The sequence below is a fragment of the Staurois parvus genome, unplaced genomic scaffold (genome assembly GCF_062004578.1).
Source record: "Staurois parvus isolate SC_StPar_1 unplaced genomic scaffold, SC_StPar_1.0 ptg003307l, whole genome shotgun sequence".
Classification (NCBI taxonomy): Eukaryota; Metazoa; Chordata; class Amphibia; order Anura; family Ranidae; genus Staurois; species Staurois parvus.
Window position 1 is genome coordinate 4,035 of NW_028321103.1, and position 21,302 is coordinate 25,336.

Here is a 21,302-nt window from a genome sequence, read left to right on the forward strand (position 1 = left end):
GCTAGACTCATACACCTTACCAACCGATCAGCGACTGCTACTAGACTCATATACCTTACCAACCGATCAGCAACTGCTGCTAGACTCATACACCTTACCAACCGATCAGCGACTGCTGCTAGACTCATACACCTTACCAACTGATCAGCGACTGCTGCCCCTCTCTGCCAATCCCTCCACTGGCTTCCACTAACCCAACGTATAAAGTTCAAAATACTAACCACAGCTTACAAAGCCATCCACAACACTGCCCCCGGCTACATCACCAACCTCATCCACAGATATCGCCCACTCCGCTCCTCCCATGATATCCTTCTCTCTAGCTCCCTCATCACCTCCTCCCACGCTCGCCTCCAGGACTTCTCCAGAGCCTCTCCCATCCACTGGAACTCCCTACCACAGCATGTCCGGTCAGCCCCCACCCTGTATGCCTTTAGGCGATTTTTGAAAACACTTCTTCAGGGAAGCCTACCCCACCTCCACCTAAGAATTGTACTTGAATCACCTCCACCAGATCATTCCCTGCAGCTATCACCTTTTGTATCACCTCCCCCTTCCTTTAGATTGTAAGCTCCACGAGCCGGGCCCTCCTATTCCTTCTGTACTGAAATGTATTGTAATTGTACCACCCCCCTTATATTGTACAGCGCTGAGCAAACTGTTGGCGCCATAAATCCTGTATAATATATACAGCGCTGAGCAAACTGTTGGCGCTATATAAATCCTGTATAATAACAATAAAATAATTAAATATTAGTGTTTTCATCAACAGTTGTATTTTGTACAGTTTGGCTTTCTGAATCCCTTTGTGTTGTTTATGCTCACTTTTATAATAGTTTTGGGTATTGACTGCAATTTTTTATTTATTTTTTTCATTCTATAGGGGACCGAAGCCAGGAGGTTACAACACAAGAAGGATCTTCTAGCTCCATTGAGGATTCTCCTGCATCTTCTGAATGTTTTGCGCATGGGATTGTAGAAGATCTAATATCTTCTGAAGAAACTGCTCCAGTGGAGAATGAACCACTTGGGGATGCTATAGAGAGAGAACAGTTCCCGTCTGCTTTCCAGGCAAGCCAAGAAGTTACCGCTGCTGCTGACACCCAGGAAGAGTTCCCAGTGCCCCCTGCTGCATTGATTGAAGCAGAGCCTCCTACCTTCTCTGCTGCTCAGAATTTGGATGAGGCTACTGCTGAGTTCCCATTGTCCCTGGTCACTTTTGTAGGTGAGACAGAGCCTCCTGCAACACAAGCTGAGAAAGCGCCTCCAATTTTTCCCCCTGCCTCTTCTGTGCAGGCTGGGGTAGAGCCCCCTTCCTCTGCTGTTACTCAGGCTGTGGTAGAGCCTGCCTCTCCTGTAGCCCAGACCCAGCTGGAGCCTCCCGCCTCTCCTGTAGCCCAGACCCAGCTGGAGCCTCCCGCCTCTCCTGTAGCCCAGACCCAGCTGGAGCCTCCCGCCTCTCCTGTAGCCCCGACCCAGCTGGAGCCTCCCGCCTCTCCTGTAGCCCCGACCCAGCTGGAGCCTCCCGCCTCTCCTGTAGCCCCAACCCAGCTGGAGCCTCCCGCCTCTCCTGTAGCCCCGACCCAGCTGGAGCTTCCCACCTCTCCTGTTGCCCCGACCCAGCTGGAGCTTCCCGCTTCTCCTGTTGCCCCGACCCAGCTGGAGCTTCCCGCTTCTCCTGTTGCCCCGACCCAGCTGGAGCTTCCCGCTTCTCCTGTTTCCCCGACCCAGCTGGAACTTCCCGCTTCTCCTGTTGCCCCGACCCAGCTGGAACTTCCCGCTTCTCCTGTTGCCCCGACCCAGCTGGAGCTTCCCGCTTCTCCTGTTGCCCCGACCCAGCTGGAGCTTCCCGCTTCTCCTGTTGCCCCGACCCAGCTGGAGCTTCCCGCTTCTCCTGTTGCCCCGACCCAACTGGAGCCTCCCGCCTCTCCTGTTGCTCAGACCCAACTGGAGCCTCCCTCCTCTCCTGTGGCTCAGACCCAGCTGGAGCCTCCCGCCTCTCCTGTTGCCCAGACCCAACTGCAGCCTCCCGCCTCTCCTGTGACCCAGACCCAACTGCAGCCTCCCGCCTCTCCTGTGGCTCAGACCCAGCTGGAGCCTCCCGCCTCTCCTGTGGCCCAGACCCAGCTGAAGCCTCCCGCCTCTCCTGTGGCCCAGACCCAACTGGAGCCTCCCGCCTCTCCTGTGGCCCAGACCCAGCTGGAGCCTCCCGCCTCTCCTGTTGCCCAGACCCAACTGGAGCCTCTCACGCCTCCTCAGACAAAGATTACAGTTTCTGCTAAGCCAGAAGTCTCTGCAGAAGAAACCACTTTGCTTTCTCAACATACACCAGCAGAGGCTCTAGCTTCCCCCAAGACTCAACAGACAGAGGAAGTTTCAGCTGGCACAAGAAAGGATGAACCTCAACAGTCCGAACAGCCCACTGAAACAGGTAAGGCTCGCTGTGTTCTTCTAAGAAAGTGGAGTCTATGCTTATTATTCTGTGATTTGTTGATATAGACTTCTCATGTGGGCTTTATTTATCCTTTAATATTTTCTGGGGTGTAGGGAGATTTGCTGAAATCTTTTCTGATGTCTGGTGTGCTCACAAATCTTTTTGTGGTTAGGTCTGATTTTTTTTTTTTTTTTTTCTTGGCAAAAAAAAATGTATTTGAAAAATTGCCCAAACGTTTTTCACATCTAAATAAATCTAAACCCAAGAAAATTTAAACCATTATCCTTTAATCTGGTTTTATGTATTTTTTGTTCTTTACTTTCAAACCCTTAATATATTTGGTTCGGATTTTATTAACTAAAGGATTCCAGGTATGGGGTTTTTTATTCTTATTTACATTGTCGCAACTTGGACCAATGTGACTATGAATATACTATACTTTCCTGATGCCCTGGAGGCTTGAGATCATTGTAGTAGACCACCCCGCTACTACAGCGATCTCCACTAGCGTCCAGGTCCCCACGTTGAGCTGCCGGCCTGCTGCTTTTTGAACACACAAGGACGGCCACTCCTCATGGGCGCCATTTATAGAATGCTTTGCATTTGCTGAATGAATACAAAGCGCTCTCTGATCGGAGGAGGTGGAGAGGTGGATTGGTGACGTCATTAATCGGGTCAAACAAAAACTCGAGGTGTATACCCTGCGTAATTGGGTGGAGTTATGCTCAGCCTGAGCTCTACTGTGCGGGAAGTAGATACCAGGTCAAATTCAGGTATTTTCACTTTCATTTGAAAAACACATTTTAATGCAGAGGTGCATTAGCTTTGTATTTATACCCGCCTGGAGTTCATATTTAAAGGAGACGTACAGCCAAAGTTTGGCTGTACTTCCCCTATGGATCACAGGAACATAGTTTGTTCTCTGACTCGGTTTCAGCCGACGGTGGGCTAAAGTCCGCTGTCTGCTGACATCGCTCAGCCGCTCCGTGCTGGGGAACGATCCCGACTTTAACATTCGGGATCCACCCAAATGCGATATAAAAATCGGTATCCAAAATTATATCTATAATAAGCTGTGATATAATAAACACCCTATATTTTGACACTTAAAAAGTCCCACTTTCACCCTTGAAAGTCCAAAATTGTAAATTAATAAACCTTTCTAGTGTCAGTGAAAATATTTCCAAAACCCCAAAAATGTGTTTTCACGGTTTTGTTTGCACAAAAACTTTTTTTTGGATTTAAATATGATTTAATCACTGTTATATATTGAGGATAATACACTATCCAGTTTTTTTTTTTTTTCTTTTGGAGGTATACGGCATTCTTGGAGATACACGGTGATTATGAATCAGAACTTCGATGAATAATTTTTGGGGTTTTTGAAATATTTTCACTGACACTAGAAAGGTTTATTATTTACAAATGTCTGGACCGGCACTTGGCTCAGCCACTCCCGCCCCCTCCACAGCCGATGGCTCCAGTGAGTGCTGGGGGGGCAGAGCAGACAGCAGTGACTGATATTCCACGATCTCTGCTCAGGGAGGAGAACTGAGTGATCAGCGTTTTCTGATGGCTCATTTCACGCCCCTTAGAACCGGCGGGGGACCGATGCAGCATCTGATCGATGTTGCATTCACCTAGGTAAGTATGATTGAAATCAGTATTAGTAAGGTGGGTATGGTTAACCTCTTCACGCGGGCCGAACGCAAATGTGCGGCCTCCCAGCATCTGAGTGTCCTAGACGCTAAGCGGCCGCACATTTGCGTTCTATTAAAAAAAAATGTATGTGCTGAGAGTGTGCGCCCTGCGCGCTCCCAACACACTTGCTTGGTACCTACAGAAAGGTCCCGATCTCCTCTTTCGATCGGGACCTTTCCCGATCATGTGACGGTGTGTCATGGCGGTCACATGATCCTAAACCCCACCCCGCCTCCCGGCTTCTGAAACCCTTAAAGGGCCGGGAGGCGCCAGCGTGTAGGGGTTAAAATACCTAGGTAAGTATGATTTAAATTCTGATCAGAATGCACTTTAATTTTTTTCTTCATCAGTCCCAAGAGTCTGAATGACCCATGCAGATAACAGGGAATTGTTTTTCATGCACCAGACTGGCTTGATTAGGTATTCTTACTGTATTTATGAGTTCAAGGCGTGTAATGGTAGTATGGAGTTAAGGTATCTAATTCTAATGTTCAACATGGAAGTAGGCCAGTGTGGAAAACCTCACCTATCCCTGTTGTATCTGCAGCACCTTTAAAGCAAACACCTAAAACGAGGGCACCCGGGCCAGGCAAAGGGAAGACTACATTAGTTCCAGTGTCAGATGACCTTCCTGAGCCTGGCTTTACTGGCAATAACACAAACCTTCCTCCAGCGGAATCCTCCCATTCTTTGGCCTCTAGAACCAAAGCGTTGCATAAGAAAGCTCGTGATATCATGGAGAGTCGTCAGGAAGCTGCTAGGGAAGCAGGAGATCCCGAAGGGGTCCAGATGAGGAGAAAGAAAAAGAAACCTAAGCAAAGAAAAAACTTTTACCCTAAAGAGTCGGAGTTTGGTGAAGAGGAGTTGCCAAAGACTTCCCAGGAGTCTTGGCCTGCTGATGCTAACCAACAAACCATGACTGTGGACCCAATTTTAACAAAGGAAGTTCCCAGTCAGCCTCTGGGTTTTAAGGAAACTGCTCCAAGCTGCTTACTGCCCCTTGTTAGTCCTGTAATTGATAGGATAGCAGATGCTGCTAACCTCGAGGACAATGTGGTGACCGAGTACTCTCCTGAGAACGTAAAGCCACCATTGAAAAACATTAACTACCCATTACTACCACCTGAGACCTCAAATGGTGACCAAGTTGATAAGCTGCTTTTCAAACCACAGCCATTTCAGACTGGAGAACACAGGAAACCTGAGACCTCCGTGGATGCTATATTTGGATTAGCTGACGCAGATGTTTCTAAATGTCCGTACTTCAATCCTGAATTTGCAGTCAGTAATCCTTCCAGAGAACAAGCACAGAGTGAGAAAGCTCACAGTGGGCAAAGGAAAGCGGGATATCATTATAAAGAAGAACCTTTGTTTTTAGAGGCAGATTACTGGTCAGGGGAAAAACTGGGAACTGGTTTTCCTGTTTTAGAGGTTGAAAGGCCCTTCCTGGCATCTGGCATGAAATGGGACAAGCCAAAAAAGAGAGACAAGCGGGTGGGGGACCGTTCTCTTGCTGGACACCCAGCAGATGTTAAACAGTGGCCAACAGAATATGGTGTCTTTGACTCCAAACCAGAATACAAAAATATCCCAGTCGATATTCTGTTAGATGAAGAGGTTTCCCATAGGAAGGAGCAGCCACTCCCTACAGAAGTGCCAGGAGAGGAGAAACTGTTTCCTAAACAAAAGGTATCTAATCACAGACCAAAACAAAAGCAAGATCAAAGTAGCAAGAGCTCTGACAGTGTAGAACTACTTCCATCTGGTACCTGTCAACTTTTAAGTGATAAAGATGTAGGGGGTTCTGCTGCAAAAGAGGAACAAATGAAAACAGACAAGGCGCTCCCATTGGTGGCGAATACGCTAGATGTTAAGGACACCCCTGTGGTGAATAAAATAAAGATTGACGATGTTCACGGACCTACCTTAGACCTAGGGGAAGCCAAGCCAACCTTGGAGAGCACCGTAAGCATAGTAGATAACCAAAAGATTCTTGGTGTATCTTCAGATGTCAAAGAACCTGAGCTAGCATTAATATTAGGAAGTGCAGAACCAGATGTGGGTCAGTCCACTCCAGAAAATAAATGTAAAACGGGCGAGGGCATTAAAGATCTTTTACCAGAACCTAATGTTGGGTCAGAGATTGATAATATAGCAGACACTGTTGTGCCAAGGGACCAGCAAGTTTCATCCTCTAGAAAGGGCAAGAGTAATGGGAATGACAGACAAACCAAAAACAAGAGAGGTAAAGCTAAAGCGAGCAGTGCAGGTTTCCTGGGAGCGGATGATGTAGGTGATCAGAACTTTGGTGCTGGTTATACAGAACCAAGTTACAAACCCAAAGAGACAAACGCTGTAACCACTAAAAAAGTAGAACGTGGTTCTTTAAAGCGACCACACAGTTCAGAAAAAAAGGATAGCCCAGTGTTACCCACTTCACAAGACAATGGTCTTATTACTAGTGTTGAAGTGGCACCAGTATCAGTGATGGCCTCATGTCCAGACCAAGATGCAAAGCCGAAGGAACTAACTGTTCCTCTGCTAGAAAATGGCAGTGCCAGTCTTCCTCCTATCTCAGATAGTCCTCAAAACGAAGAACTTCAGATAAAGTCCCAAGAGTTTGATTTATTGGACCAGCTGACTAACGATATCCTAACCCTAACCTCGGATGTACCTGTACCCGAGGAAAAAGTGAAGCCCAAGCAAGATATAACAGAACCACTGAATATAGCTTTAGAGCCCAGGATAGACACAGTGGTCCAGTCATTAGCTCAAGAGTTGTCAAAAGCTGACACTGCAAGTGAAGTAGCTAGAGATACCAAAGAGTCTTCGAGAGATCCAGTCTCCCAGTCCTCCCCTACAAGTTTGATAAAGAAGGACGAGACTGGTGTTGCTAAAGATGACAAAGAATCCAGGGTTCATTCAGGGTTATCAGTTCAAGAGTTGCCAAAGGTCCTCACTCTGAGAGGTGAAGGGGATAAAGAGGGCCCAGAAGCTAGGGTAGATCCCATCTCTCATACATCAGTTCAAGAGTTGCCAAAGGTCCTCATTCTGACAGGTGAAGGGGATAAAGATGGCCCAGAGGCTAGGGTAGATCCCATCTCTCATACATCAGTTCAAGAGTTGCCAAAGGTCCTCATTCTGACAGGTGAAGGGGATAAAGATGGCCCAGAGGCTAGGGTAGATCCCATCTCTCATACATCAGTTCAAGAGTTGCCAAAGGTCCTCATTCTGACAGGTGAAGGGGATAAAGATGGCCCAGAGGCTAGGGTAGATCCCATCTCTCATACATCAGTTCAAGAGTTGCCAAAGGTCCTCATTCTGACAGGTGAAGGGGATAAAGATGGCCCAGAGGCTAGGGTAGATCCCATCTCTCATACATCAGTTCAGGATTTGTCAAAGGATGAAGCTCTGACACGCAAAACTGCTAAAGATGACAAAGAGCTCATGGTATGTTCGGAGCCACAGTCATCAGTTGAAGAGATTTTAAAGGATGAGGCTCCAACATGTGGGGTTTCTAACGATAACAAAGAGCTGAAGTCGGCTTCTGAATCTGGATTATCGCATCAAGCTGGCTCATTCAGAGAAATGAAGGGCACGGAATTTACAGGGGCCGATAATGTACTTGAAAAGCTCCAGTCTAACAGCCAGCATGGTGAGGCTGATTGTTCAGTGAAAGCTGCTCTGGGATTTCCCGAGGGGGATGTTAATGTTCGAGGAGAAGTTGCACAACCGCCAGCTTCACTCTTGCACTCTCCCAGTGTTGACACATTGAAGATGGCAGAGTGTGCCACCTCTGATAATGCCGCTGAAGTGCCACTTCAAAAGCAAGCATCTAGTTCTACAGAAACGTCTAAGCAGGTTGACTCAGGTAGAAAACAGACGGAAAATAATCAAATTGCCCCCAACAAAACTGAACTGCATGGAAACAAAACAGAGTTGCCTGTAAAAGAACCCCAAATCCAGGGTGCCCCTCTGGCTGCATGTAGTGAGAGTTCTCTACAAGCAGTTCCTGCTAAAATGTCACCTTCTACACGTAAACATGTGAATGGCGAGGCCACACATACTTCCAGAACCAAACTGAAGACCGCAGTCTCTGCTCCGAAGAAGGAACCATCTTCAGAGAGAGCGCAACTAAAGAGTGCCAAGACTGAAGAGAAAGCAAAAGTCCCTGAAGCTGTTAAAGGGTACATGAGGCCAACAAAGTCTCGAGGTGTTGCTCCATCACCCAGAGCTTCTAGCACGGAGGTGGACAAGCCTAGGTCACCAAAGGACACCAAGATAAACGAGCAGAGACCAGACAAAGGTGTGTTCTTCCTAATGAGTGGAGTTGTGGACCGCCCAGCATGGCTTCCTCACTGCGGTGGCATGGCGTTTGGCGGCTTCTGCCAGTAATACTGCTTGTGTGTGTGGCACAATTCTAATTTTCTTGGTTGAGTTGGAAATCCTTGCCGTGAAGTAGTTTACAAAGTTTGATTTTGCACAGGATTTTGTAAAGTGTTGGTCGAATTCCAGGTAGTATCATCATTTTTAAAAGATATTTATAGTTGTGTGCTGTGTTCCGGATGTGGGTAGCACGGCTGGTTGTACCTTCTTGACAGTCCGCTCTGTTGAGCCCCGGTTTAGGGAAGTTCGAAACCTGCTTGTGGTTTGCATGATTTGCCTACTAATAGCTTGCTTTGGTTGACCATTTTCTATTGATTTGCAGTGTTCGCAATTCTTACTCTGCATGGGAATTGATCTTGAACTTGGCCCTAAAAAAAAGCCAAACGTTTATTACTTGTACATTGTAGTGAACTTGAGCTGTATGGCCGTAGGTTTGTGGGTAACTTCACACCTTCGACCTTGTTGGGCAACCCATTGCAACATCCTTCTTCTTCCCTTAAAGAGTAACTCCACTTTTGTTGAGGAAAAAACATTCCCTTCTGGGTAATCTATGTACATGGCAGGGGTTTTGAAGTGGCCCTAAACTCTTCCATATACCCAGTGAAGTGACTGGCCTCAGATGATGCACAGCGATTAAACAAATCCTACATAAGTTGTACCTTTTTATCTACATCCATTTGTCCCCTACATCCATTAAAAATGCTGATTTTACACAGGACCTCCCAGCTCTAAAAAAAAAAAAAAAAGGCAGGGGGTGGGAGCTGGCGTTACAGAGAGCTCTGAGAGCTGATTGGGGGGAAGGGACACGCCCACCTTCACAGGAACAGAAAGAGGCTGTCAATCAGACTGTGCCCTTCCCTGTCACCTTTTTTTTTTTTTTTTTTTTTTTTTTTTTAATCTTGGTGTCAGGAAAACTTGTCAAAAGTGACTGATGCACAGAAGGTAGCAGACAGGAATGACACTTAGACCTCTGGATTGAGATAAGCACACATTATAGAGGGATGTGCTTTGTTCATATTTCATGTCTGAGGTTTACAACCACTTTAACAAACTTTGTTGCAGATTCTTGCCTTTTGTTATTCTGAAGAAATAGCTGTTTGTTTCTGTTTCCATGTGCAGTGTGAATGGGAGTGGTTTTATAATTACCAATCAGCTGCTTCACTTTCAGGGCTCTAATGAGGAAAGTGGCAGAGTCTGCATCCTTTTTTAGATGTGATTTTTCCTTTGGTAGTATCTCACCAGAAAATGTGAATTTTTTTTTTTGTTGCAGGGGATGCAACAAATTGACTTGTATCTTAGTGCAGACTTCTGGGAAAATCAGTGAGCCAATCACACAAGCAGGAAATGAAAATTCTTAGGGGGGGGAGTTCTGTATACCATCTGGGTATAGAACGCCTCCAGGTTGCTATAATACATTTTACAGAAAATGACAGCAGCTGTGGATTGAAAAGGAAATTTCATTTCTAATAACATTGAATTACAGCATGACTTGTGTCGCAATTGGATCCACTATTTATATTTTTTAAATTCCCCCCCCCCCCCCCATAAATGGATTTACTCGTTAAGGCTCAGCTCTTCTGTAAAGTCTTTCAACACCATTTGGAAGCGTCTGTAGGAATTTTTTTCCCCCTGTAGCAAACATATGCATTTGTGAGGACAGGCAGTGATGTTGCATGAGAAGATCTGGCTTACAATTGGTGTTCCATTTCATCCCAGATATGCTCAGTAGGGTTGAGATCAGGGCTCTGTGCAGGACACACAAGTTCCTCCACACGTTCCTCCACACGTTCCTCCACACGTTCCTCCACACGTTCCTCCACACGTTCCTCCACACGTTCCTCCACACGTTCCTCCACACGTTCCTCCACACGTTCCTCCACACGTTCCTCCACACGTTCCTCCACACGTTCCTCCACACGTTCCTCCACACGTTCCTCCACACGTTCCTCCACACGTTCCTCCACACGTTCCTCCACACGTTCCTCCACACGTTCCTCCACACGTTCCTCCACACGTTCCTCCACACGTTCCTCCACACGTTCCTCCACACGTTCCTCCACACGTTCCTCCACACGTTCCTCCACACGTTCCTCCACACGTTCCTCCACACCAAGCTCCACACGTTCCTCCACACCAAGCTCCACACCAAGCTCCACACCAAGCTCCACACGTTCCTCCACACGTTCCTCCACACGTTCCTCCACACGTTCCTCCACACGTTCCTCCACACGTTCCTCCACACGTTCCTCCACACGTTCCTCCACACCAAGCTCCACACGTTCCTCCACACCAAGCTCCACACGTTCCTCCACACCAAGCTCCACACGTTCCTCCACACCAAGCTCCACACGTTCCTCCACACCAAGCTGGTCAAATCATGTCTTTGTGCAGAAGGGCTTATCCTACAGCCAGCTCCACAAGGTTGGAAGCACACAATCATCTGGTAGGCTGTAGTATTAACAGGATCCTTCGAATGGAGACCCCTGAACCCCACTTGGAGGGGTGCCAGACACATTTGTCTAATGTAGCGTACATATGAGGGCATTGAGTCCACAAGCTTTTGGCCATATAGTGCATCAAATGCCTTTTATATGAGCTTTAAGCACCGTTCACACAAGTGTGGCTTGTCGTGACTTTGGACCCATAAATTTGCATGACAAGTCGCAGCCCATTGATTTCAATGGCACCCGTTCCAATCTAGGTGATTTAAAGACGCAGTGACTTTGAAAAGGTTTCCAGCACTACTGTCCCGATGTGACTTTCTTGCGACTTGAGTGCCAGAGTGTGTAAAGTTGCATGAAAGTTGCACTCAAAATCGCGCGACTTTGGAGTCGTACTTTTGTGGCTGGAGCATGAATGAAGCTTCTTGGAGAAGCTCATTACTCTGAAGGAGATGGTCTGACATGACCTTGTACTGCCTTTGGCCATTTATGATCACAGCAAATAGATGAAAAAAAAAACAAACATTTTATGCGAACGTTCTTTATAGCATGAGGCACTTGTGGGCTATTATTATTATTATTATACAGGATTTATGGCGCCAACAGTTTGCTCAGCACTTCACAATATAAAGGGAGACAATACAGCAACAATACAGTTCAATACAAGAGGGATAGGAGGTCCCTGATCCTGGGAGCTTGCAATCTAAGAGGGAGGGGCTAGTGGTACAAAAGGTAGTAACTGTGGGGGATGGACTGGTTGGAAGAGTAGAAGATTCCATTATTAGCTGAGGGCAGGATAGGCTTCCCTGAAGAGATCGGTTTTCAGAGATCGCCTAAAAGTGAGCAGAGTAGGTGATAGTCTGATAAATTGGGGTAGATCCAGAGGATGGGGGAAGCTCTGGAGAAGTCCCTGGAGGAGACAAGGGAGCTAGAGAGCAGGTGGTGGTGCGAGGAGTGGAGAGTATGGTTTGGGTGATATTTGGAGACAAAATTGGTGATGTAATTGGGTGCGGAGTTATAAATGTTTTTTATATGTTATTAATGTTTTGAATTTCATCTGTTCAATGGGAAGCCAGTGGAGGGATTGTCAGAGAGGGATGGAGGACGCTTAGTGGAGGGATTGGCAGAGAGGGTTGGAGGACACTGAGTAGAGGGATAGAGGACACTTAGTGGAGGGATTGGCAGAGAGGGATGGAGGATGCTGAGTGGAGGGATTGGCAGAGAGGGATGGAGGACACTTAGTGGAGGGATTGGCAGAGAGGGATGGAGGACACTGAGTGGAGGCCAGTGGAGTGATTGGCAGAGAGGGGTGGAGGGATTGGCAGAGTGGGATGGAGGACGCTGAGTGGAGGGATTGGCAGAGAGGGATGGAGGCCAGTGGAGGGATTGGCAGAGAGGGATGGAGGACGCTGAGTGGAGGGATTGGCAGAGAGGGATGGAGGCCAGTGGTGGGATTGGCAGGGAGGGATGGAGGATGCTTAGTGGAGGGATTGGCAGAGAGGGATGGAGGACACTGAGTGGAGGCCAGTGGAGTGATTGGCAGAGAGGGGTGGAGGCCAGTGGAGGGATTGGCAGAGTGGGATGGAGGACGCTGAGTGGAGGGATTGGCAGAGAGGGATGGAGGCCAGTGGAGGGATTGGCAGAGAGGGATGGAGGACGCTGAGTGGAGGGATTGGCAGAGAGGGATGGAGGACGCTGAGTGGAGGGATTGGCAGAGAGGGATGGAGGCCAGTGGTGGGATTGGCAGAGAGGGATGGAGGATGCTTAGTGGAGGGATTGGCAGAGAGGGATGGAGGACGCTGAGTGGAGGCCAGTGGAGGGATTGGCAAAGAGGGATGGAGGATACTGAGTGGAGGCCAGTGGAGGGATTGGCAGGGATGGAGGACGCTTAGTGGAGGGATTGGCAGAAAGAGATGGAGGACACTGAGTGTCCACCCCTCTCTGCCAATCCCTTCACTGGCCTCCATTCAGAGAGGGGTGGAGGCCAGTGGAGGGATTGGCAGAGAGGGGTGGCAGATACAGAACGGTTAGTAAGGTGGATGAGTCTGGCAGCAGCATTCATGATAGACTGAAGAGGACTTGGTGCTTCTTCACCATCCTTCATCCTCCTCGATATTCGGTTGCAAGGCTCTTCAGTTCTTGCAGATCCCAATGCCAGCCCCCCCCCCGGCACATTTGTGAACCGGCCTGCATTTTAATTCCGTTTCGCATCGTTTTTCCCGAGACGCTTTGTTCATGTCGCTTCCTCTACGGCAGCCCCTGGCGGTAAAGTCTTCGAGTTCATATCCGAGAGCTACGGCGAAGGAACTGAAGAAAAATTTAAATACCACATTTGTCCAGTGACATTTTATAAATGGGACTTTCATTGTGGGGGGGGGTATTCCACAGTGGTTTGGAAAGCGCCGGTTTTAAACTTCTGACTCTTCTTTCCCCCCCCCCATCTGAAGGAAACACGCTCTAAGGCTCCGTAAAAGGTTAGGCGGTGTAATTCATGTGAACAGGCCGGTCCCATTCAGGACGCTGCAGAGCTGGTGGGGATTTTTGGGAGGAATGCTGAGCCCGTTTCACTTCCTGGTCAGCTGATTGGACGACTCGGTCACAAAGAACAAATCTTTATATATTATTTACTGATCCGTCCTGAGAAGTTCAATGCTAAACTTTAGAGGAACGATCTACAACTGTCAATAGTCGTGTTTTTTGGAGGGTGAGGGAGTCGGGATAGAGGTTTCTGTTGATACAATCTCTCCAAAAGGACACCGAAAATAAATTCCAGTATAGAGGGGAATGGTATAGGACTTTAAAGTGTTACTAAACCCCCAACAGTACAATCAGTCTGTAGATGCAGCAAAGAATGCTGGTTATACTCACTGTGGGACCTAAGGGGTTAACCCTCTGCATTGTGTAAAAATGCTGTTTGATCCTGTCTTCTCTGATTCTCCCCTTCATCTAGTGTCCCCCACCTCTTATCTCCTGATAAGACATATCATGTGGAGACACTCTGCACATGCTCAGTTTGGTGTGTGTTGCTAGAGGGTTTTTTTTCTTGGGAGAGTGCATGTGATCAGCACAGGGCCAATCGGCACTGTCCAGACAGAGGTCAGGGGTTCTGCATCCTCCTAGAGCAGAAATAAAACTTCCCCAAGCATTAATCAGTGCTCTGCTGGACACTGATAGAAGTCACAAGACTGCTCTAACTGCTGATGAGAAAAGGGATTTGGCAGTTTATATTTACCAAAATAATTGCATTTCCATGTTCTGTGTACTGTGGGAGAGCGGATATAGTGAATGCGGGGTCCGGGGAGAGCGGATATAGTGAATGCGGGGTCCGGGGAGAGCGGATATAGCGAATTCCGGGTCCGGGGAGAGGGGATATAGTGAATGCCGGGTCCGGGGAGAGCGGATATAGTGAATGCGGGGTCCGGGGAGAGCGGATATAGTGAATGCGGGGTCCGGGGAGAGCGGATATAGTGAATGCGGGGTCCAGGGAGAGCGGATATAGTGAATGCCGGGTCCGGGGAGAGCGGATATAGTGAATGCCGGGTCCGGGGAGAGCGGATATAGTGAATGCGGGGTCCGGGGAGAGCGGATATAGTGAATGCGGGGTCCGGGGAGAGCGGATGTAGTGAATGCCGGGTCCGGGGCGAGCGGATGTAGTGAACGCCGGGTCCGGGGCGAGCGGATGTAGTGAACGCCGGGTCCGGGGCGAGCGGATGTAGTGAACGCCGGGTCCGGGGCGAGCGGATGTAGTGAACGCCGGGTCCGGGGCGAGCGGATGTAGTGAACGCCGGGTCCGGGGCGAGCGGATGTAGTGAACGCCGGGTCCGGGGCGAGCGGATGTAGTGAATGCCGGGTCCGGGGCGAGCGGATGTAGTGAATGCCGGGTCCGGGGCGAGCGGATGTAGTGAATGCCGGGTCCGGGGCGAGCGGATGTAGTGAATGCCGGGTCCGGGGCGAGCGGATGTAGTGAATGCCGGGTCCGGGGAGAGCGGATGTAGTGAATGCCGGGTCCGGGGAGAGCGGATGTAGTGAATGCCGGGTCCGGGGCGAGCGGATGTAGTGAATGCCGGGTCCGGGGCGAGCGGATGTAGTGAATGCCGGGTCCGGGGCGAGCGGATGTAGTGAATGCCGGGTCCGGGGAGAGCGGATGTAGTGAATGCCGGGTCCGGGGCTATTTTAATTTTCACCATCCATTTTTTTTTTTTTTTGTATCACCTTTATTGTTATGACAAGAATTGTAAACATCCCTTTATAATAACAATAGGCGGTGACAAGTACCCTTAACTGAGAGATCTGGGGTCTAGTTTTCTCCTCTACCCTTAACAGCATCTGATCACACCAAGGGGTATAAAGCCTGGCTGGTAATGGTTTGCACTCCCCGGGGGGTATAAAGCCTGGCTGGTAATGGTTTGCACTCCCCGGGGGGTATAAAGCCTGGCTGGTAATGGTTTGCACTCCCCGGGGGGTATAAAGCCTGGCTGGTAATGGTTTGCACTCCCCGGGGGGTATAAAGCCTGGCTGGTAATGGTTTGCACTCCCCGGGGGGTATAAAGCCTGGCTGGTAATGGTTTGCACTCCCCGGGGGGGGGGGGGTATTAATCCTGGCTGGTAATGGTTTGCACCCCCTGGGGGGTATAAAGCCTGGCTGGTAATGGTTTGCACCCCCTGGGGGGTATAAAGCCTGGCTGGTAATGGTTTGCACTCCCCGGGGGGTATTAATCCTGGCTGGTCATGGTTTGCACCCCCTGGGGGGTATAAAGCCTGGCTGGTAATGGTTTGCACTCCCCGGGGGGGTATTAATCCTGGCTGGTAATGGTTTGCACTCCCCGGGGGGGTATTAATCCTGGCCGGTAATGGCTCGGCAAGTCTTCATTCACCGGCTGCGCAGCACAAAACCCTCAGATGTAGCCGTGACACTTTTGGCCTTTTGCGTGGCTGTCGGATGATTTACTTCCGTTTCTATTGGCCATGTACCGTCGCATTCGCCGCCATTGTTCTGTACGTATGGATACCATTCTTCCTTCCTTCTCTTCAGTCCCCGGAGACCCCGCACTGAAGTGGTCCGTGCCATCACTAATGATCGGAAAGCAGAATTTATCTTACTGCCACCAGTCCCTCTCATTACCCAGATTTTTTGGGGGTTGCCTTGGAAACCGGCGAGAGTTTCCAAATAAGATGACACAATGTGTGTGAGATGTAGCGAATGGAACGACGGCGTTAAATGAGGGGAAAAAATAGCAGCTTATAAATAGCATCCTATCCCGATCCTGCTCCGCCATTCCGCCGGCTCTGCTGGTTAACCCCTCGCACTGCTGGAGTGACTCTGGATTCCCGGGATAGGCAACGCAGTGGAAGGGTCTGGGGGAGGACCTCCATGACGGTTTTCTTAGGTTCAGGGATACAAATGGTGGTGTTTTTTTTTGAAGGACGAAGGGTCATTGTTGGGAAGAGAAGCAACATGGATGCATCATCTGGATTCACACGACTGTACATGGCATTGACCTTTCTGTTTGGCAATGTATGTGGCAGAGCGGAGACGGGCCTGAACAGGGATGCCACCTTTGGTTTGCAAACATTCGATCACTTCTGAACGACCACATAAAATTCCAGATAAGGAAACGTCGTATGTTGGAGGGAAAAAAAAAGAGGTTATTGGTGATGGAGACAAGTTTGTCCTATTTTATAGCTTTGCTTTCCAGGTTCGCCAATGTATTTATAGACCGCTGAAGGTCGGTATGATGGTCCGTACAGATTTCAGTGCAGCAAAATACTCAATCGGTCCCCGACCCCCTTTCCCCCCCCCCCAACTGCAAGGGTGAAATGTTCATTAAAGCGCAATTGAACCAATTCATTTGAATGGTTTCCCAAAGTCCAAAAAATGGTCCTGGTCAGTTGCTTGTGCCTCTCAACCAAACTTTAAAACCTTCAAATGGCTGGCGTCATAACCAGGGGCAGACTGACAACTCATGGGGCCCCTTATAATAGAGGATCAAGTTGCCCACACTCAAGCCACACCCAAAAAAGCCTATGAAAGGTACCAGGGGCATCTCATGGGCCCCCCTACTGACCACGGGCCCTCGGGCAGTGCCCGAGTGGCTAAATGGTCAGTCCGCCCCTGGTCATAGCTGTTCACTTGTATCACCTTGGCAGGTACAAATCAAGCCGAGGGTAAGATGGCAGCTTCCTTGGCTGGCCCCTGGATACACTGGTTCTTCCAGGGGCGTTATGGGTATTTACATGGTTACATAGTCTGGCTGAAAAAAGACAAAAGTCCATCCAGTTCAACCATAGAAAAAAAAGATCGTTATAATCCTACACCCACAGGTGATCCAGAGGAAGGCAAAAAACCCAGCAAAGCACGATCCAATTTGCTCCTGCAGGGAAAAAAAATCCTTCCTGACCCCCCGAGAGGCAATCGGATATTCCCTGGATCAACGTCACCTATAAATGTTATATTCAGTTATATTCTGTGTATCCAAGAAAGAATCCAGGACTTTCCTACAGCAATCCACTGAGCTGGCCACAACCAACTCTGGAGGGAGTCTATTCCACATTCTCACAGCTCTTACTGTGAAGAAACCTTTCCGTGTTTGGAGATTGCATTTCTTTTCCTCCAGACGTAAAGAGCGCCCCCTTGTCCTCTGTGATGACCTCAGGGGGAATAACTACGCCGAGTTCACTATATGGACCACGGATGTATTTATACATGGAGATCATATCCCCCCCTTATGTATTATACATGGAGATCATATCCCCCCCTTATGTATTATACATGGAGATCATATCCCCCCCTTATGTATTATACATGGAGATCATATCCCCCCCTTATGTATTATGCATGGAGATCATATCCCCCCCTTATGTATTATGCATGGAGATCATATCCCCCCCTTATGTATTATACATGGAGATCATATCCCCCCCTTATGTATTATACATGGAGATCATATCCCCCCCTTATGTATTATACATGGAGATCATATCCCCCCCTTATGTATTATACATGGAGATCATATCCCCCTTATGTATTATACATGGAGATCATATCCCCCCTTTTTTGTAGTATTTGATCCCCACAATTTTTTTTTTTAATATATATATATATATGCCAAAATGTATTCTGCTCCATGTAAATATTGGTTTGTGTGAAGGTTATAGTGTCTACAAACTATGAGATATATACTGGAATTTTTATTTATTTTTTTTTAAATCCTAGTAATGGCGGTGATCAATGACTTATAGTGGGACTGTTATAGTGCAGCGGGCAATATGACACTAACACTGGGTGGGAACGGACACTTCTCCAGTGATCATTGATAATACTATACACTCACTGTCCTAATGACACTGGCTGGGAAAGGGTTAACCTCTCAGGTAATCAAGGGGTTAAGTGTGTGCCATTAATGTGTTACTAAACCCCCAGCAGTACAATCTGTCTGTAGATGCAGTAAAGCATGCTTGTTATACTCCCTGTGGAACCTAAGGGGTTAATCCTCTGCATTGTGTAAAAAGGCTGTTTGATCCTGATCCTCCCCTTCTTCTACAGTCCCCGATCCATCTGCTGATAGGACAGAGCCTTGGGGGCAAGCTACACATGCCGAGTTTGGTGTGCATTGCTAGGGAGGCTTGTATTTTTTCTTGGAAAAGCGCATATGATCAGCACAGGGCCAATCGGCGCTGTGCAGACAGGGTCAGGGGTTCTGCATCCTCATAGAGCAGAATGAGAACTTCCCCCTACAAGCTTTAACCAGTGCTCTGCTGGGCACTTTAGAATTCACAAGACTGCTATATACTGCTGATGAGAAAAGGTATTTAGCAGTTTATATTTACTAAAATAAACTGCTTTTCCATGTTCTGTGGGAGAGCAGATATAGTGAATGCGGGGTCCGGGGAGAGCAGATATAGTGAATGCGGGGTCTGGGGAGAGCGGATATAGTGAATGCGGGGTCCGGGGAGAGCAGATATAGTGAATGCAGGGTTTCCAGGGAGAGCGGATATAGTGAATGCGGGGTCTGGGGAGAGCGGATATAGTGAATGCGGGGTCCGGGGAGAGCAGATATAGTGAATGCAGGGTTTCCAGGGAGAGTGGATATAGTGAATGCGGGGTCCGGGGGAGAGCGGATATAGTGAATGCGGGGTCCGGGGAGAGCGGACATAGTGAATGCGGGGTCCGGGGAGAGCGGACATAGTGAATGCGGGGTCCGGGGAGAGCGGACATAGTGAATGCGGGGTCCGGGGAGAGCGGACATAGTGAATGCGGGGTCCGGGGAGAGCGGACATAGTGAATGCGGGGTCCGGGGAGAGCGGACATAGTGAATGCGGGGTCCGGGGAGAGCGGATATAGTGAATGCGGGGTCCGGGGAGAGCAGATATAGTGAATGCAGGGTTTCCAGGGAGAGCGGATATAGTGAATGCGGGGTCTGGGGAGAGCGGATATAGTGAATGCGGGGTCCGGGGAGAGCAGATATAGTGAATGCAGGGTTTCCAGGGAGAGTGGATATAGTGAATGCGGGGTCCGGGGGAGAGCGGATATAGTGAATGCGGGGTCCGGGGAGAGCGGACATAGTGAATGCGGGGTCCGGGGAGAGCGGACATAGTGAATGCGGGGTCCGGGGAGAGCGGACATAGTGAATGCGGGGTCCGGGGAGAGCGGACATAGTGAATGCGGGGTCCGGGGAGAGCGGACATAGTGAATGCGGGGTCCGGGGAGAGCGGACATGGTGAATGCGGGGTCCGGGGAGAGCGGACATGGTGAATGCGGGGTCCGGGGAGAGCTGACATGGTGAATGCGGGGTCCGGGGAGAGCGGACATGGTGAATGCGAGGTCCGGGGAGAGCGGATATAGTGAATGCGGGGTCCGGGGAGAGCGGATATAGTGAATGCGGGGTCCGGGAGAGCGGATATGGTGAATGCGGGGTCCGGGGAGAGCGGATATGGTGAATGCGGGGTCCGGGGAGAGCGGATATGGTGAATGCGGGGTTCGGGGAGAGCGGATATGGTGAATGCGGGGTCCGGGGAGACGGGATATGGTGAATGCGGGGTCCTGGGTGTAGAAAATCTTTGTGTGCTGCTTTGTATGAACACTGTTTCTTCTTCCTGCTTTGCAACACAGGGCTCTGTACATAGGGAGCGATCTTTGTGAAGTCTGTGACCCGTCATGGGTTCCGCAGTGGCTTTGTACATCAGGTGTCATGGCCGCAGTCTGTGGCCCGTCATGGGTTCCGCAGTGGCTTTGTACATCGGGTGTAATGGCCGCTGTCTGTGGCCCGTTATGGGTTCCGCAGTGGCTTTGTACATCAGGTGTCATGGCCGCAGTCTGTGGCCCGTCATGGGTTCCGCAGTGGCTTTGTACATCGGGTGTCATGGCCGCAGTCTGTGGCCCGTCATGGGTTCCGCAGTGGCTTTGTACATCGGGTGTCATGGCCGCAGTCTGTGGCCCGTCATGGGTTCCGCAGTGGCTTTGTACATCGGGTGTCATGGCCGCAGTCTGTGGCCCGTCATGGGTTCCGCAGTGGCTTTGTACATCAGGTGTCATGGCCGCAGTCTGTGGACCGTCATGGGTTCCGCAGTGGCTTTGTACATCGGGTGTCATGGCCGCAGTCTGTGGCCCTTCATGGGTTCCGCAGTGGCTTTGTACATCGGGTGTCATGGCCGCAGTCTGTGGCCCGTCATGGGTTCCGCAGTGGCTTTGTACATCGGGTGTCATGGCCGCAGTCTGTGGCCCGTCATGGGTTCCGCAGTGGCTTTGTACATCGGGTGTCATGGCCGCAGTCTGTGGCCCGTCATGGGTTCCGCAGTGGCTTTGTACATCGGGTGTCATGGCCGCAGTCTGTGGCCCATCATGGGTTCCGCAGTGGCTTTGTACATCGGGTGTAATGGCCGCAGCCTGTGGCCCGTCATGGGTTCCGCAGTGGCTTTGTACATCGGGTGTCATGGCCGCAGTCTGTGGCCCGTCATGGGTTCCGCAGTGGCTTTGTACATCGGGTGTCGTGGCCGCAGTCTGTGGCCCATCATGGGTTCCGCAGTGGCTTTGTACATCGGGTGTCGTGGCCGCAGTCTGTGGCCCGTCATGGGTTCCGCAGTGGCTTTGTACATCGGGTGTCATGGCCGCAGTCTGTGGCCCTTCATGGGTTCTGCAGTGGCTTTGCTCCAACTGCGCCCAGATAGTCACGGTAATCCGATGTTACACGTTCCATAGATAGCTCTAGTGGCCAATGGTCAGGCAGTGTGACAGCAGTCTGTCACTTCAGGGGCCTTTAGTAAGTAGGTCTGTTCTCAGCCCGGGGCCACACGAGACATGTGTTAGTAGATGAGATGGCAGGATGGGGCCCCAGCCCTGAGTA

The 21,302-nt window shown here is 49.6% G+C and overlaps 1 protein-coding gene across 1 annotated transcript; it reads left to right on the forward strand.

The window, feature by feature from the left end:
• Window positions 1-883: 883 nt before the first annotated feature.
• Window positions 884-20,835, forward strand: LOC149428326 (uncharacterized; the record flags this gene model as incomplete). Its single annotated transcript, XM_089667508.1, has 3 exons — window positions 884-2,431; window positions 4,683-8,526; window positions 20,244-20,835. Coding segments are annotated over 3 exons (5,984 nt in total), but the record flags the coding sequence as incomplete, so codon positions are not given.
• Between the last annotated feature and the right edge of the window lie 467 nt (window positions 20,836-21,302).